This window comes from Strigops habroptila, chromosome 3 (assembly GCF_004027225.2).
Source record: "Strigops habroptila isolate Jane chromosome 3, bStrHab1.2.pri, whole genome shotgun sequence".
In the NCBI taxonomy this organism is placed as follows: Eukaryota; Metazoa; Chordata; class Aves; order Psittaciformes; family Psittacidae; genus Strigops; species Strigops habroptila.
Genome location: NC_044279.2, coordinates 52,642,664 through 52,661,100, shown reverse-complemented (window position 1 = coordinate 52,661,100; position 18,437 = coordinate 52,642,664). Strand labels below are relative to the sequence as shown.

General features: G+C 39.2%; 1 protein-coding gene across 1 annotated transcript in view; it reads left to right on the top strand.

Moving 5' to 3' along the window:
* Positions 1-18,437, top strand: part of VWF (von Willebrand factor) — a 134,842-nt gene that overhangs the window by 60,977 nt on the left and 55,428 nt on the right. Inside the window, exons 21-30 of the mRNA XM_030480334.1 lie at positions 63-197; positions 3,283-3,429; positions 4,071-4,211; positions 5,663-5,782; positions 6,402-6,558; positions 7,104-7,262; positions 8,458-8,593; positions 11,246-12,585; positions 13,338-13,457; positions 15,477-15,620. Coding sequence (XP_030336194.1) covers positions 63-197; positions 3,283-3,429; positions 4,071-4,211; positions 5,663-5,782; positions 6,402-6,558; positions 7,104-7,262; positions 8,458-8,593; positions 11,246-12,585; positions 13,338-13,457; positions 15,477-15,620 — 2,599 coding nt within the window. The remainder of the gene's footprint in view (positions 1-62; positions 198-3,282; positions 3,430-4,070; positions 4,212-5,662; positions 5,783-6,401; positions 6,559-7,103; positions 7,263-8,457; positions 8,594-11,245; positions 12,586-13,337; positions 13,458-15,476; positions 15,621-18,437) is intronic.

The following is an 18,437-nucleotide window of genomic DNA, read 5'->3' as shown; positions in this document are numbered from 1 at the left end:
TCTGTATTTGTTTTCTCAAAAGTTCCACTTTAATGACTCATTCATTTATTTTCGTCTGGTAGGATTTCTGCAAGGATGTCTCTGGAACATTCCGGATACTCATTTCAAATGAAGGCTGTGGCTTCACTGGAGAAAAGTGCACCAAAAGGGTTATCATTCTGTATGGAAGTGGGGAAATAGAGCTGCTTAATGGAAATGTATGTACACTTCTGTTCTCTTTATTTCCCCTTTTTTTTGGTGAAAATAATTTCAAGTTGTTTAGTAAGATGAGCATGAATAGCGTCATGCTCAGTGGTTCTTGATCATAAAATGAACAGATTAGCAGAATTATGATTATCCACTTTGCTCCCAGAGGTATAATGCCATTTTGGTATTTCTGCTTGATGCCAACAAATATATCTCGGCTAAGAACGCTGTTCAGTGCAAACTCATGTGAGGAATGCCCTTTCTAAACATGGGAGGTCTACGTCTATTTCAAGCTGTCATAAGTGCAAAGAAGAGCTAAGAAATGACTGTCCCATAACTAGTAAAACTTCAGATCTAATTTAACCATCTGAAGGACTGAGCACACAGGAAAAAAGTCATGTCTTAAACAAGCTGATGCTGCAGAAGCAAATACTAACTATCCTTTCCTCTGTTAAATTGTTAGATGGAAAATCCAGATGAACGGATTCTTCTTTTTTTCCACTTTCCTACCAACAGACAATGAAGAATTGACCAAGAATCACTTCTACCTCCCGTGTCCCTCCACGGCAGGAAACAAGCTTTCCACAGGGCAAAGCCTTGAGCACTGTAGCAATTAAGACTGACTGTGTGTTCAAACAATACACAGCTACAGTGGATTATAGTGTTTCAGTTGCTCAGTTTTCAGAAGCACTGTGTTCTGAACTGGCATCTGGACCAGAGATTTACAAAAATGTTCCCAGTGCAAGGTGAAACCACACTACATTTGCCTTGTTTTGGGTGCACAGACAAAGCTGTACCAGGTTTGGGCTAGCCTGCAAAGTTGCCTGCAATTTCTGTGTGCCACTGATACTTGACAGGAACACGTAAAATGTGACTATTATTACTAGTGTCTGTGTAGTGCATCTTGACAGTGTATGATCCATGTAGGCTTTTGGTTGCTGGAGGAACGAACAGAGAACATATTGGTTGCCCAGTTCTTTATTTCTACTGCTAAATAATCCCCTACCTGGGTGAGGATGAATGGTAGTGCAGGGATCATTCCATATAGCCGGGCTTTGTCTGAAAGCTTCTTTAGGTGGCAGATTTTCAGAAAAGCTGTGGTTCATTTTGGACACCTAAAGAAGGGCCAGAAAAGACAGCAGGTGATGAGGCATCCTGCAATTTCAGCAACAGAGGATGTTTGGTTCCTGAGAAAGTATATCCTTCTAGGAGCTAGGCTTGTATCACAAGACTGCCCACATGACCTTGACTGAATTTTTAGCTTTCTTTCTAGAGGGTAAGGTTCAGTGTAATAATATGTGGAGCAGGTTTTCATAGAAATAACAGCAACTGAAGGAGAGATTAAGGTAAAACAACTCATATGAAGACTCTTAGGCAATTTCTCACCCAGTGATGACTTCCAACACTCTTTTTCCACAAGAAGCAAGCAGGAAAATCAAGTCTTTTTTGCCACTAAAATATTCTGAAACAAGATAGTTCAAGTGTATTTTAAGTTTTAAGATGATACTGTTTTGAAAACAGCTTCTAGTTTTAAGTAAATGGGGGCTTAGTTGAAATATCTGCATGTTATGTTTCTGGCTTGCATTAAAAAAAAAGGAAAATCTCATTAAATAGTTCTTGCTTTTCTGAAATAAATAGATCTGCCAGTTTGCAAGGTCAAAAGTTTATGACTTCATGGTTGGGCAAAGAGCCTCCATAAATATAGAAATATTGTAAGTTAGGTCAACCTCCCAGCTCAGCTTTGTCCTTCTCTGGTTTTTTTTTTGCCTGAGTTTGGAAAGACAAAGACTACTTAATGGAGAATTTAAGTAACCAGTGTGACAAGATACTAATACTTTGGGCACAGGAGAATATGAAGAAGCTTCCAGTTCCTAAAATATCTTTTAACATATTCTTCCCTAAAGACATTGTAGGCCTTCTTTAGGAGATCCTTTGAGGATGTGAACTATCATCTTTGGAGATAAAGCTTTCTGATAATAACCCAGAGGTGAAGAGAAATGAGCTTTTACTAAATGGAGCAAGAAAAAATAGTGGACAAAAGAAATCTTTTGCCCTTAAACTAGGAAGTGAGTGAATGGTTTGTAGGCTCATCTTTCTCCCTTGCTTTAATCACTATTTGTGCTGATTGAAAGTTTACATCTGCCTCTTCCACAATGAAGCAGTTTTCAGTTCATGAATTAATGGTACTTAAAGTAACAGCCATGCCAGACCTTTCTCTCCAAATGTAGTTAATAATCCTATTAGAGTTCCCATTTAAAGGGGATTATGGTGTGAAAGTAAGCATTTTAAATTAAACTCTTAAGTTCTTAGGAACTGGAGGCCGTGAATTTGCAGCCAGATGGAAAGAGGAAGAGACACACAGGGGAAGTGAAAGTGATGGAAAAATGAAGAGACACTGAAAGGAATCTCTCAGAATTTTTTCTATTGGTGTAGCTGTTTGGGAAGAAAGTCCTTCAGAATCAGGATCTGGTCCTTCAGAGGCCACTGGTGCATGTGATTCTCCCAGTTCACGTTACACTTAAACCTAGCCAGCCCTTTTGTCTTTTCCTGCCTCAGGAGCACAAAATCGTTAGTTTCCTAAAACGCTGAAATAAAAATAAGACATAATTTTTCAGTGAGCCATTGACTGAATACTAAAACTGATCATTAATTGGGTATATCCGGTCTTCTTTATCAGCCCTCCTTCTGTTTAGCAGTCATTGCTTTGTGTGTCAGCATTTGCAGCGAGTATGTTATACCCTGGGAGCAGAAGGGACATTGCCACATTCAAACTTAGAGAAATGTGATGAGAATGGAATATTGTGTTTGTCTCCCAATTTTCTGTTCAGAAGTGTTGTTTTTAAGGCAATAATTTATCCATAGCAGTGGAGAGTGTAGAGACAAGCCTGTAATCAGTGTTTTAGCAATACCTTGCTTACAGTTTTGCAAGTGTTCTGGAACATCTGTATAGTATAGGGGAAATACCTGTTCTCTGGAGAACAGCATGTTTGAAAGTAGCTGTTGACCAATGTTAACACGTGTCCCACTGGGAAAGTGACCTATATGAAATAGTAATTAGAGACACGGTTGATAGCACAATGTGCTTTTCTTATTCAGGTAAACATCAAGGTACCTCCTACAGATGAAAATGATTTAGAAGTCATGAAGTCTGGCCGTTATTACATCATTTTACTGGGCAAAAGCATCAGTGTGGCCTGGGATCTGGCCATGGGAGTCTCAGTTATCTTAAAAGGCAATTTCAAAGTAAGTGGTTTTTGCTTTACTACTTCTTATTCTCACTAAAGAATACACTTTGTCTCTGGGGAATAGCATTTTTTTTTTTATGCAGACATGCTGATAGATTTCCATGGAATGTTAGGCACTTGCTTGAAAATGAAGGCTATCTTTCGTAATACCATAAGGGTTGCTTACTTTCCCAGTAGTTCAACTGTAAGGGGTAAATTCTGGGTCATTGGAGATGAGCTATGACAGAAAGGATGAATGCTGTGGTTCTTTAGAATTATGCCTTTTGTGATTTCATCTGTATTCAAGAGCAATATAAGGAGCCAGATTTATTAGTTATGGTGATGGGGTAGTCATCTCCAGAAATAAAATGGGATTGTAGGGACATATTCCAATGGGCACCACTGATCAGAGTTGTCGTCTTGCTTCCTGGAGACCTTGGAGACAGTATGATCCTACTTTCTGCTAAGCAGAATGGGAATAGGAGCTATATGTTCTCTGTGAGAGACTATGTCTATTTTAGTGGACTTGGCAAGGTCAGGGATATTTCAGTTTTTAAGCCTTGTGCCATTAAAGCACTGGGCTAAAAAGACTTCTTAACAAAACCTTAAGCCAGTCTACATGTGTAAGATTTATGTATTTTGTGTTTCTTTCCCTGCAAGGATCAAGTGTGTGGTCTGTGTGGAAATTTTGATGGAATCCAAAACAATGATTTGACCAGCAGCAATGAACATCTTGAAGTAGATCCAGTTGACTTTGGGAATTCTTGGAAAGTTAATCCCTACTGTGCTGATGTTGAAAAGGTGATTGCGAATGAACTGTGAAAACTAATTAATATGGGTTACAATATCACTCAAGAGCAGACAAAGAGGCTTGAAAGGATAAAAATAAATAGAAATGAACCCCTTCCACCATCTTTTTGCCAAATAATATTATTTCTTGAAATCTGATAAAAGATAATTAACTTATTTAAGGCTTCTGTGCTGCCTGGCTTCAGATGAATTTTAAATCTGTACAATAGAGGGTGTTCACAGAGTTTGCCAGCCCAGATGGTTGAAATCCAGGTATAACTGGAAATCTCATTTTAGAGCTTAATCTGAAAAAAAACCAGCTGTAATTTTCAGATGGGAGTTCAGATAAAAATTTCTTATTTCCCTATCCAAACTTCAATATCTCAAATCTTATTCTGCCCATTTATGAACAACTGAATTGCAGGTTAATTTCTTTCTATATGCTTCTCAGTCTTTTTTGAAGAGCATTCAGTTATTATTTTTAGGTTGGAGATGCTTGAACAGAAAAAACAAGATACAGGAGGGGATGCAAGACCTTATTGCTATTTTCCTCTTTTCCAAATACAGAGTTTTGAAAGAATAAAATTGAATAATAAATTTGTCTTGACTGGCAAATAATTATGGCCAAAAGTATTTCCAAACCAAAAAGTGAGAGGAAACGACTTAAAGACAACTTGTTTTGACATTTGTAAAATGAAGCATTTCGTTCAGATGATGCGTTAAGGCTGAAAACTTTCTCTTGAAAATTCATCTAAATTTTCAGGGGATGAGGGAAAAGGCCTTTTTTAGATCTTTCTTTACAAGATTTAAATTATCAGAAAATAAAATGAAGCATTTATTTTTGATCACCTGAAATATTTTGGAGTACTTTAACTAGTCACAGTATTATCTTGCTAAACGTCACTTTTTTTGATATGACTTGATTGGAGCACAGAAGAAGTAGCAATAATGAGGATTGATACGGTAAGACTGAGAGGGAACAGCTTATTTTAGTGTAATAGGCACAAGACAGAACCGGCAGACTGTCTCTGTGATACATGCCATGTCAATACTAGTGCTTCTTGTTAGTAGATAAATGGGAGAGGAGGAGACTACTAAGCCATTCTTATTTGGCACTGGCCTTGGGTATTGTCTGCTGAAGACTGATTGTATTTGTGAGCCTCGTGGGCCTTCTGTAGAGCTGTGAATGATTATTTTTCAGTGGCACTTCCTGTCATCAAAATGTCTATGTTAAAACTGCAGTGTACAAGTAAGAGCTGGAGAAAACGTAGGAGGTGACCTGCTCAATTCTATGTTCTGCCATGGCAGGATTTGTGCGTGTCATACAACAGGTTGAAACGTTCTCAGGGAAATGATTTCCTTTGTCATGAAAAATGTCTAGTGCTAGCGAGTCTCTTTACTTCAATTTGAAGAGTCCTGAAGGCAAGGCTAATGCACTGTGTACTTTTTCTTACAATTTTAAGCCCAGCCGGGAGCAGACTTTGATGTCTCCACTGTGTGATGGAAACATAGTGAAGCAGGTGATGGTAGAAACATCATGCAGCATTTTGTCTGGGGACCTCTTTGAAGAATGCAAAAAACTTGTGAGTATTCTGTCATGTGTTTCACATTCTTCAATCTGCAATGATCTGTGCTGACACTGATTACAGCTGAGGGGAAAAGTATGGTTGTGCTGACAGCATACAGGACTTGGAGGAGGCCAACTAATTGGCATTCTCATCTCTGACCCTGTCCTGTAGCTGATGCTTCAAGGGAAAATGCAGGATATCACCTAGTAGTAAGCTATAGAATAACTTTTGCTTGAGGGAAATTTTACTCTAAAGCCTACAGACTGTCACATGAAGTCAAGCACAAAAGTTGAGGTTTGAGGGGAGAGGGATCTGAGCTAATGTAATGCCATTCAGACTTCATTCTACCTAATCTGCTGCACAAGAGGGTATGGGGACAGGGCCCAGAAACATATGAAGTTACTCCATATGGGGAATATGAAGGGACAATAAACTGCAGTGTCTTTAGCAATTTTAAGAACATAACCCAGTTATGTCTTTGAGTCCTTGCTGACATCAGTTGAAAGATCTGGTTTATGTGGCACATCAGCTCTTGGCAAATGGAGCAGCCAAACCATCTGAATGGTAAAATGTGTCTACAAGAAGGAGATTAAGGAATCACTGAGGGTACTGACCCTGTGTTTCTCTTTCATAGGTGAATCCTGAGCCCTACATAGATATTTGCATGTATGACACTTGTGCTTGTGAATCTGTTGGGGACTGTGCTTGCTTCTGTGACACTATAGCAGCCTATGCACATGTCTGTGCACAAAAAGGTGTTGCTGTCCACTGGAGATCACCAGCTGTGTGCCGTAAGTACAGGGTAAATGAGGAAGAATTGGGTGAAAAGGTTCAAGCTTTTAATTAGTAAGCTGTTGGCTCAGACAGACTGTTGTCATCCAGCTCTGCTCCCACTGATATTCAGAGAAGTTCACTTTTATGGGATTGGGTTAGCAGCTCACGCCTTTTCTGTTTGTGTTCAGAGCCGTACCTGGAAAAACCAAATCATTCCCTCAATTAGGAGAGATAATAGTCTGTGGTACAAACAAATCTAGAGAAAGAAAATGTTTCTGTAATATATATATATAAAAAATAACACACACAAATTTGAAGCTTAAAGCTTGTTTTTTGCAAGTGTTTTTATCAAAACCAAAATGTGTGGTCTAGAGCTAGTATTTTACTATGTGAAAAAGAGATGATGATGTGGTAAAAAACATATTCTTGTTCAAAGGTGGAGATCTTTCTTTTTCTATGTACATGTGGCCCACTTTACACCGAGTGCTGTCATAGTTCTGAGGGGCATAGTGAATACACTCTGATTTGATTTTTTTTTGCCTCTGATTCTTTCATTGCATAGCACAAAGCTGTGAGGACCTGAATAAACAAGAATTAGATTATCAATGTGAATGGCGATACAATAGCTGTGGACCTGCTTGTCCTATAACATGCCAGCACCCACAGCCTTTGGAGTGCCCTCTGCAGTGTGTGGAAGGATGTCATGTACGCTGTCCTGCAGGTAAGTCCATCTTTAGCTTTATGCAGCTACTTACCTGTTGCTGCTATGCTCTTGGTACTTGTAGGTATTGCTGTAAAGTTTTGTTGTGGTAGGGGTTTTTTAACCCCCGAAGTCTTCCTATTGCATGAAAGTATTGCAGTCCAGAAATATTCATAGATTTGTAAGGCTGGACATTGCAAAAGACTTGCATGTAGCAGTTAATTCCTTGACAGGCTTACTGATATGTTTTCACCACAATGTCTTACTCCACAAGGAGGAAGGTAGTTAGGCATCCTGGTTTTAGTTTGTGAAATGAATACAGTATGTGGAGGGTGTGAAATGGTGCCTAGAGGAAGAGAAAGAAACACTGCCGGAAAGAACAAGAGAGGATGGGAACAAGGTGGTAAGAAAGGAATTTAGGAGCTGCGTAACAACAGAGATTGTTGACTATGTACTTAAAGTAGGGTATGAATTTGTGCTGAACACTCATAAAATGCCCTGCTTCAGAGCAACTGCTGTAGTGGGGGAAACCCATTGCCTTGACCTGCTTTCTACCCCCAAGGCTCTGATGCTCCTGAGAGTGCCCAGCAGCCATCCTCCTGAGAGTCTGATCTTTCAGCATAACTGTTCCCAACAACTGTCTTGTAGAAATGGGAAAAGTATGAGAAATATGGGGCAGGGATAGAGAAGACAGACATTAAAGGAAAGAGTGATAGATAAGCAAGATCCAAAAGGAGAGTGAAAACTCAGGTGAATAAATAGCTCCTAAAGGCAAAGTGAGAAGACAGGAAGGCAAAGAAAGAAGGTATTTTAAGACCCAGAATAGGTATTCTAGGCCCTGGTATCTCTGATCAGAGGGAGGTAGGGGGTACTGGGAGAAATAAATAATAGACACGTAAAAAGGAAAATGCCATTTCTCCTGTTATCTTCAATGCTTTGTTCTAAAAATATATTCACCTTCTGTATGGTACTGGCTGTCATAGGATATACACTGGGTTAAGTACTTCCAATATGTAAATAAAAGTGGTTATGAAGAAAGGAAATACTTCTTTGTGTCAAGCTGGCAGTGGCTGTGACACAAGCACAGTATTCAGAGCATTTGAGCCCAACTTAGAAGCCTTGTTATGTTTTTTATCATAGCAGGGTAAATGCAATGATTAGTTTTGCAACTCATGAAAATTGACATATTTTATACTACTGTGCTATTTTGAAACAGGGAAAATACTTGATGAACTGTCCCTGGATTGTGTCAGTCCAGAAGAATGTCCCATGTGTGCAGTTGGAGATGTCAAGATCCTGCATGGAAGGAGAATAGTTTTGAACAGAGATGATCCACAGCACTGTCAGTCGTGGTATGATGATCTTATGCAGTCAAATAGCATGGCTGTTGAGTAGGATGAAGGGAGAGAGATGAAGCACATCCACATGAATAAGATTTTGGATATAACTTTAAATACACCATTGAAGATGAAGCTTGGAAGCCATCTTTTATGTCAATATCCCTTCACATAAAATCTGCAGATGAAGTTTTTCAGTGACAGTAGGGATTATAGGATGTCAGCTGAATTTAAGCAAGTGAAATTCATGAATTCCTTTCAAAAAAGGCTTTTCCCCATGTGTAGGTGGTCCTACTGGCTTCAGATGTTCCACTTCTTTTTGTGTAAGGTGTGATTCAACATCAGTAAAGCCATCAGACTCTTTCCTTCCGCCAGTACTAAAAAAATCGTATATATAGTGCAATATCTGAATGTGCACTCAGTCTAGAACTTGCTGAGACTTTTAGCAGTTGGAATTGTGTGCTAGTATTGGAAAACCATTTACCCCAAGATTTTAAGATGATATCCCATGGCCCGATATCCTGCATGCATGCGTTTCCAAATATGATGAAATTAATGGCAGGGTGCGCAATGCTGTGCACCATGCAGGATGAGGACCATCAGCTGCAATGTGGCAGAGACTGATTTTAATTATGTAAACTTCCCAATGGCATATTATGCCATGGCCTGTAGTATTTGAAAGTTTGTCATTCTCTGGATGTCTAAACCCTTGATGGATATATGATGGGTAGTAATTTCTAACACTGTGAATGCAAGAGAGTTTTCTGTCTTGTAATTTCACCATATTTAACAGTAACTGAGATGTAAAACTGCAGCAGCTATTAGCACAGACTATCACCTTAGCTCCAAGTGCTCTGAACCTCACAGAGGTACAGAAGCTGTGACTGGGTATGGAATTCCTGGGCTCTTGCCGGGGCTAGCGTAAGTCTGTGCTATAAACCCAGGGCATGAGACTGTTAGGCTAATAAATTAATTTTTTATAATGTTTTTTCAACAGTATACACAGAGTGCCTTGAAATCCATCAAAAGGTCAAAAAAAAGTCTTCATAAATGAGTCTCTCTTTCCTAATTTTTGTAATCCTTAATAATAATTTATCTTAAATGTTGATACACTGGCCGCTGCTCACAAACGATTTCAGAACATTAGGAAAACTTACCTCACTAGGGAAACATCCTTTTGCATAGCTGTCACCTAATTTAGATGCCTACACCATCTGTACAAACAATAGAAAATATTGCACAAAAATGAATTTTATAGCAAATATCCAAAGGAAATTGGAAACTAGAAGAGGGTCATTCATATTAGGATTAAAATAATAAATCTTCGTTTGCTAGATGTTAATGCCAAAAGTAGTTGTGCATTCTTCAATTAGGAAGGCACTAAAAGCAGCTTGAAAAGAACACAGTGCTTAAACTAAGGGAACTTAAACTAAGCTGCCACATGTAAAGCCTTGTCCTGGCAAATGGCACCTTCTCCCAGTATTGACTTGTTTAGGTGGTACATCATGGGTTTCTCTGGCACTAAAAACAAGCATTTTTTAGTTCTTGCTCGTTCACAAACTTTTCCTATTCTGTTTCTTGGCCTGTCCAGTAAGACAAGGAAAATGTATTGACCCTCTGCATAATTACAGTCATGTTCTTTGCTCTGACAAGTGAAGTAAAGAGAATCATGCAACCAGGAATTAGAAAAGCAGAAGTGTTAAGGCTTTGCTAGAGATAGAAAGAGACAAATTACAAACAAGTTCCTAAAAGGTGAAGGGTGACAGAGGTGAAAAATCTCATGGCAGTACAGAAGGATAAATAGTGGAAAAGGCAGAGATGGGGGAAAAGAAGAATGGGAGCTGAGATGGAAAGGGGAAGAGGAAAATGTACTAATGGATATGAGTATAAATGGTGAGGGAAGATACAGGACTATAAAAGAGATAACAGCTATAGATGAAATATGTCATTTAATATGAGAAAAGGGACTGAAAAACAGAACACAGTAAATAAGAGGAAGATAAGGGAGACATAAAAAAAATGGAGGATGAATATGTGCCAAAGCTCTATTCAAAGCAAAATGAAGTCAGGAAAAAGAAAAGGAATGTAGAGCACTTTAGAGGTAGACAAAAGGCTGTTTGTTATTTTCAGTAGGGTTAAAATCTAGGTAAACCTAGCGTCCTTACAGAGTCTGCTAAATCATATAACATCTAAAAGCATCTTTCCTACTCCAGGAGTTTACTTTGTGTTAGCTGCCTCCAGTTTGCCTCATGTTTTGCTTCCTTGTGAAGCAAACCAGATCTGCCAGTTCAGTCTACCAGTGGCATGTTGCCGAAGCTCAGTGGATTTCTAGGCAATTTCCAGACACAGATTATACCTATTCTGCCAAAGGCTATAGGAATGAGAGTTTCCTCTGACAAACACATCATAGTTTGTCATATGTTTCCTGGATCTCAACAAGCATACATGAACATGTAGGATTTAGCTGTACAATACCGTGTTGGGAGCTGTGGGGAAAGAGAAAAAAAGGGAAAAAGGGAAAGGGAAAAAAAAATCATTCACATTCATTTGGTTTTGTTGTGTTTTGAGATATTTAACTGTTTCTGTATGCACATTCTTTCATTATATGTGGGTGATGTGTTATTATAAGCATTGATTTTTTACAGTTAAATTTGTTGATTTTTGTAGTCTGTGTGAAGGGAAGAACTTAACCTGTGTGTCCTGTGAGCCAGTGGAGGACACCGTAACACTGACAACACCTGCTCCAGATGAGGACATTGAACTGCCACCCAGTGAATACTCTTGCAGCAAGATGATGGACTTGGCCTTCCTAGTGGATGGCTCCAATAAATTGTCAGAGGAGGACTTTGAACAGCTGAAGACTTTCATAACTGGCATGATGAAGAAACTCCACATCTCCCAAAAGAAAATCCGGGTGTCAATTCTAGTGTACAGGGTTGGCCCCACAATTTATCTTGGCCTTAAAGATATCAAATCACAGTCCCAGATGAGAAAAATTGTTCAAAACATAAAATACACAGGTGATGAAGCATCGAATGCTGCTGAAGTCCTTAAATACACCGTGTTTCATGTATTTGGAAAAGCAGAAAGGACCAACGCTGCCAGAATTGCAGTGCTATTTATAGCAAGCAAGTCTTCAGGAAAACTCCGCAGCATCCTCCCAGTTTTGAAGGATAAAAAAATCACAGTAATACCTGTAGGGATTGGACCGTATGTTAGCGTGGAGCAAATCAGGTTCATTGAAAAGCAGTCACCAGATAATAGAGCCTTCCTACTGAACAACGTGTTAGAGCTAATGGATAATAGGGATCTCCTCATTGATCGTCTGTGTGATCTTGGACCCGAAGAAAGTTCTCTGTTGCAGGCTACATCCACTCCACCCATATCCAGTGTCTTATTTTCCCCTTGGGAACTCACAGCACCACCACCCCTTTCAGAAAGGCCCACTCGCAAAAGGCTGGACATTGCTTTTATTGTGGAAGGGTCTGACAATGTAGGGGAGGAAAATTTCAATATTGTCAAGAAGTTCCTTGAGAAGGTGATCAGAGAAATGAATGTTGGTCAAGAAGATATTCATGTTACAGTCATGCAGTATTCAGAGTCTGTCACTCTGGAGTATTCCTTTAGGGAAATACAGTCAAAAGAAAGCATTCTTGAGAAGGTGAGGAGCATACCCTACCAAGGAGGGAAGGCTACCAACACTGGGAATGCCCTTGATTATATTTCCAAACACACATTTACAGCAGTGAATGGAGGCAGGCAAGATGTTCCTCACTTAGTATATATGGTGTCATCCAGTCCTTCCACTGATGTTATCACACGACCTCCTGGGAGCATAAATGTTATTCCCATAGGCATAATCCCCAATGCAAATATCCAAGAGCTCAGAAAGATCAGTCAGCCTAATAACCCGATTATCTTGCATAGTTATAACACACTTATTGAAGAAGCACCTGAATTAGTGCTGCAGTCATGCTGCTCTCGTAAAGTTTGGACAGACCTTCCAGGTAAAGTTTAGATGTATTTTCTGTGTAATTTCCTCTTTCCTCTGTCCCGTCTCTTCCACTTCCGCCTCACATCACTGAAACGTGAAGGTTTCCCATATCTCATTTGATACCTTCTTGTCCAAATGCCAAGGATGGACTATTAATCTTCAGTGGAGGCTGAGGATGCTGCCCCAGTTCAGCAGTACCTGCAGCCAGCCTTCTGTAAGCTTAGAAGTCTTTGACTCCATTTGTCAGTAAAGAACAGTAGCTTTCAGATAGGTTGGAGAGTGACAGAAGAAAAAAGGTTATTCTTATCTGTGTGTCTCAAGCAAGTTAAAATTATACTTCCTCTTTCCTCAAGACTTCATTGTTTTTGTGTTAGTTTCCTTTTTTTTGGGGAGGGGGGGAGATTTGGGGGTTGGTGGTATTTTGTGGTTTTGTTTGGTTTGTTTGTTGTTGGGGTTTTGTTGTTGTTGCTGCTGTTGGATTGTTGTTTTGTTTTAGTTTCTTTTTCCTGTTGTTTTTGTTTTAGTCCCCTGAGAGTAAAATAGCATTATTAGAAAAGCAGGAGTTGAAATACCTATGCATCCCACTGAATATAAATCGCAAAGTTTTCACTGAAGGGGCATCACTTATTGTTTCAATTGGTCATTATTTGCTTTGTTTTCCCAAAATGCTCTTTCTGCTCTTTCTGCTCCTACTAATAGATTAGCAGATGCTACTTGTGGTTATTTTGTATAAGTAATATTTTTTTTCTTCCTCCTCCTCTTCAGAGTTGTGCAACAAACCAATGGATGTCATGTTTCTTCTGGATGGAAGTTCCAATATTGGAGCGTCAGAGTTTGAGGAAATGAAAAACTTTATACGTGCATTTATTGAAAGTGTTGAGATCAGTATGTATCTGTCTTTTAACTTGAACACATGAAGACATTTTGTATTCTTTTGCTTCTACACGACAAACCAGCTACTCAGTATCAGTTTTCTGAACTTTTTTATTTTTAAATGACTCCTTCCAATTCCTCAAAAAAAAAAAAAAAAAAAAAGGAAAAAAAAAAAAAGAAAAAATTATTGGGGAAATCAGGCTGGTAAAGCTTTTGGTTTGGATACAGTTCAGTTTCCTCCTAAACCAAGCTGTTCTGGTTCAGATGAATAGAGGTTTGATATCTAATTCAGGAAATTGTGTAACAAGAAATAGCTCAGACAGCAGCTTTTACAAGCACTTCCCTTTATACTGTACTGGACATAAGAAGTGTGTGTGCCAAACAGGCAAAGAGGTCCTTGTCACAAGATGGAGATTTAGCTGAACCATTTTCTGTGGCAGAAAAGCAAAAATTTGTGGTTGGTTTTGGTTCACTTCTGGATTAGGTTTGACGCAATTGAGAATAATAGTTCAAGTTCAGTTCTGGTTTAGGTTAAAATGGATATTTCAGAGGATTTTTCATTCAGGCTTGGTCCCACTGCAAGGTTTTAGTCTTTAGAACTGACATTTCTGGTTCTGACCAGCCCTTTTTGGCTAACCTTGGATTCTGGAAATGACTTTTTGAGATTTATTTGTTGACTTATATTGGATGACAGACACTTTGTGGGAGTGCTAGACTTGCTTGCAGAGTATGTACGATGGGATGTACACCTTTAGTTAGGTCATTCAGCACAGCTATTATCAGCGCAGCCACCCTGGCAGGATGCTATATATCCTGCACATACATGAAGGGACCATGTGGCACATGTAGTAAGTTAGCACATCGTGTGCCCTTGCACCAGGTCCATCCACAGAGCAGGTGCTGCACAGGATCCTGTGTTTTTCTGGTAGCATTTGTTTTAACAAACCTGGATTTTTTGACCAGAATTGTACTTTTTCAAGTCAAGTGAAATAAACACAAACTAAACAATAAACCAAGACAATTTGGTTTAGCCTGTTTTCCTTATCTTTGAAGCCTGTAATAACAAATGTTACATCATTAACAACAGCATAATAATAATGTAGCTATGAAATGATTCCTCACTACAGCCTTGATTTTAAAATCTTTAAGATGACTGCAAAAATTTTAACATGTAATCAGTAGGCAATATTCAGATTAATATAGGGCTGCAACATTTCGGTACGTGAAATCACAATTATTATTAACTTAATTCATAAATGCTTTACAAAGCATTGATTAAGAATAATATGCTATGTACATATCTTCAGTACACAGTGGAAGTCCTTCAAAAACCTTGAAGAGAGGTACAGCTGATCATTATAAACAGTGTATTGTCCAGTTCAGTTCTGCAAGTCTGATATTTATTAACTATCAATATCAACCCTCTGTTAATAGATTTATTAATACTTCTTACATAATGTATAAACAGGATGTCAGAGAATAGGAGAACTTGGAATTTCTCTTTATTCCCCTTTGCAGGTCATGCTCCCTGGGCAAACAATGTCCCATGCTGCAGCCTGATGCATGTCACTCAAGTGATGTGTGACAGAGGGAAATTTGCATGAAGTGCAGTCATCTGGGGAGCTTGGCTCATCAGGCAAATGGGGCATCAAACTGCTGCTCTTGCAAAACAATGTGCACATAAAAAAAGTGCACATAAAAAAAGGACAATTTTAAAATGGAAAAGGAATAATATTTGGAGATCAATAAATTTAAATTCTCCAGTCATGGTCAAATTGATCTGAGGTAAAATACCACATGCTAATTTCTGACAGAAAACAAACTGTTTCCAGCAGTACTTGCATATTTTTTTTCATCTGGGAATAATTCAGTTTTGATCTTCTGATTGAAACTGCAGCGTTCACACTCTTATGGAAAATCGCTACCTAGTTGTGCTTAATGCAAAACACAACCATAGTGTATCCTTTTTATTTATTTTAAGACATTCATATGCACTGCTTAATATGTGTATTGTTTTTCTTTCTGTTTCAGGCAATACTTCAATTCATGTGTCAGTTCTCCAATATGCCAGGGAAAATAATCTAGAAATTTCATGGAATGTGCCTCAAGAGACTAAAAAGCTTGTAGATATGGTGCAATCAATTCAACAAAGGGAGCAAGGTCCTACCAGACTAGGTGAGTGATTATGTAGATGTTGATGTTTAAACGAGGAAAAAAAAACCAGCCAAAACACAGAAATGCTAAATATAGCCTGGCCCCAGTTACCAGTTTATGTCAGTGCTACTCCTAGAATCAAAGAATCATAGAATGGTTTGGGTTGGAAGGGACCTTCAAAGGTCATCTAGTCCAGCACCCTACAATGGTCAGGGACATCTTCAACTAGGTCAGGTTGCCCAGAACTACATCCAGCCTGGCCTTGAATGTCTCCAGGGATGGCGCAGTGGTAGTGTTCTGCAGTAGGACTCTCAGGGGTTTTTTTTAATTTACTCATATATTTACCAAGAAATGTACATATAGTAAAGTTTCAATTTTCTCTATTAAACTGTATCTGTAGGTTACTGAAATTAGGCTTCATCTTAATGTACTTTGGAAAGAAGACGACCAATTTCTTTTTAGCCTTGAAGTAGTTTTCAGGATTTGCGTTCATTATCTTTCAAGCAAGCAAAACATAATTAAGAAGTAAAGATTTTGATCGTTAACCTTTCAGCAGCAATTAGTTAATTAGACATTTAGCAGCAGAACTGCTTATGCTGACTTCAATAGCTGCTCTCACCAGGTATTTGTTACTCTGTGCTGAGCTAGTGTGACCCGTCTGGTTGAAAAATAACTTAGCAAAACAGGAGTTGTACTCTAGGTGGTTCAGTTCCCTCACCCAAGTTGCTGTGCTGGTCCCACAAGGACTTGGGCTGGCACAAGGTTGGGGGTGGTGCCAGGGAGCAAGGATCACCTAAGGCGGCACCTTAGCTGAAAAGCTTCTTGTGAAACATCATCTTTTGTTCCAGATACCTGCATTCTGAAAAACATGTCCACTTCAATTTTCGTGTGCTAAAACACATCACAGAATTCCCACTGGGTCTGTGGAAATTCAGTACATGCACATGTATCAGTTGTAGGGTTCAGCAAAGAATTATTCTCATACAGCATATCTGATCTTTCACCAGATACCCTGAGAATTTTGTTCTTCTGGACTGGAACTACATTTGCTCTGGCAGTCACCTAGCATTAGGGTCCTGTAAGAGTTGAGGAGTACACAGATTTTTAGGGTCTTTGGCCTACTTCAGAGTGTAAAGAGTTATTGGTACAGAAAAGTGAGAAATAAAACCTGACTTCCATAGTTCGCAGGAGGATTAGCCATGATTGCTTTCTCAGCCTGGAGAAATAAAAATACCAGATGGCTGATGAGACTTCTATAGGCTCGTTGTGGGATAAATTGTTACGTACAAATAGATAAGTTTCATGAAGCCTTCCATTTAATGTGTATAGTAAGCTATGCTGAAGTACAGGATAAATGGAGAAAACATGGCCTTTGGGAAATGAAATGGGAGAGGCAGCCACATGACATACTCGTTAGTGATTTGTTTATGTCTCATTGGAAAATGCTCAGAGACCACGATGAGGGATGTGGTATAATGAACCAAAATGGAATAGAGTAAAAGTAGTTCCTCCCAAATGAAGTAATGAAAATAAGTCACTGTGGTCCTTGTAATGTGTGTGAATTCGGCTGACTGAGTAGGAGACTCAGCATCCATGGGAAACACATGGTCATTCATGTCTTTATGTCTGTGCTCCAGCTTCTGGAAATGCAGAGGCTGCTTAAAAAGTGTAGATGGCTCAGTCTGGATGTTGCAGTTCCCTAAGTAGCTTTGAAAATCTTTTCTAGCCTATGGAGGTCTTGATCAGAATTTATCTATCAAAAATATTGTTACTATAGGACCAGCACCATTTCTTCTCATTTGCATTAGCTTCACTATGGTAGAAACGCAATCCTGTGTAATCCTTATTCAATCTTTGCTGATCCAAATAATCTTATTTTGGTCAAAAAAGCTGTAGGTGCAGAAAGCTATTGTAGGTACTGTTGCCAATGCTGCAAAAGTCTTACTCTATAAAGTGTTCTCTTTTCTCTTTCATTTAACTGTAAGGAAACTCCAGGTGAGAGATACATTTTATTAGTAAGAAATAATGAAAAACTAGACTATCGGAGGGCATAGGCAGGACGAAAGAGCAGCCTATACCACAAAGCTTTCCCATGCTTATGCGATAAAATAACATCAGGCAAATTATGGCTCAAGTGACCTATTTAGAAGAAGCTCTGGGAATATTTAGACATCATGAAACTGTGTACGACTTCACAGAAGAAATAACGGGGGAAAAAAAAACCCTTACAAAAAAAAAAGTGCAGTCAAGAGCTGACTATATAAGCCTTCATTCATCTAAAAATATGATCTATGCAAGAGAATGAGAATCACATAAACATGCCTGTGTTCAGCATTCATGGGTATTTAGGAGAGTCATGGAGAGCACGTTGAGCAATCCCTGTAGTAAATCATACAGTCACAGAACGGTTTTGGTTGGGAGGGACCTTAAAGCTCATCCAGTTCCAACCCCCTGCCACGGGCAGGGACACCTTCCACTAGACCAGGTTGCTCAAAGCCCTGTCCAGCCTGGTCTTGAACACTGCCAGGGATGGGGCAGCCACAGTTTCTCTGGGCAAACCTGTTCCAGTGTCTCACCACCCTCATAGTGAAAAATTTCTTCCTAATATCTAATCTAAATCTACCCCCTTTCAGGTTAAAGCCATTCCACCTTGTCCTATCACTACATGCCCTTGTAAAAAGTCCCTCTCCTACATTCTTGCAGGCTCCCTTTAGTTGCTGGAAGGCTACTATAAGGTCTTCACAGAGCCTTCTCTCTCCCAGCCCACTGAAAGATAGGACTACCTTACTTGCTCCCCCACTACTGTTTCCGAATTGGTGGTGTCAGCTCCTTTCTGAA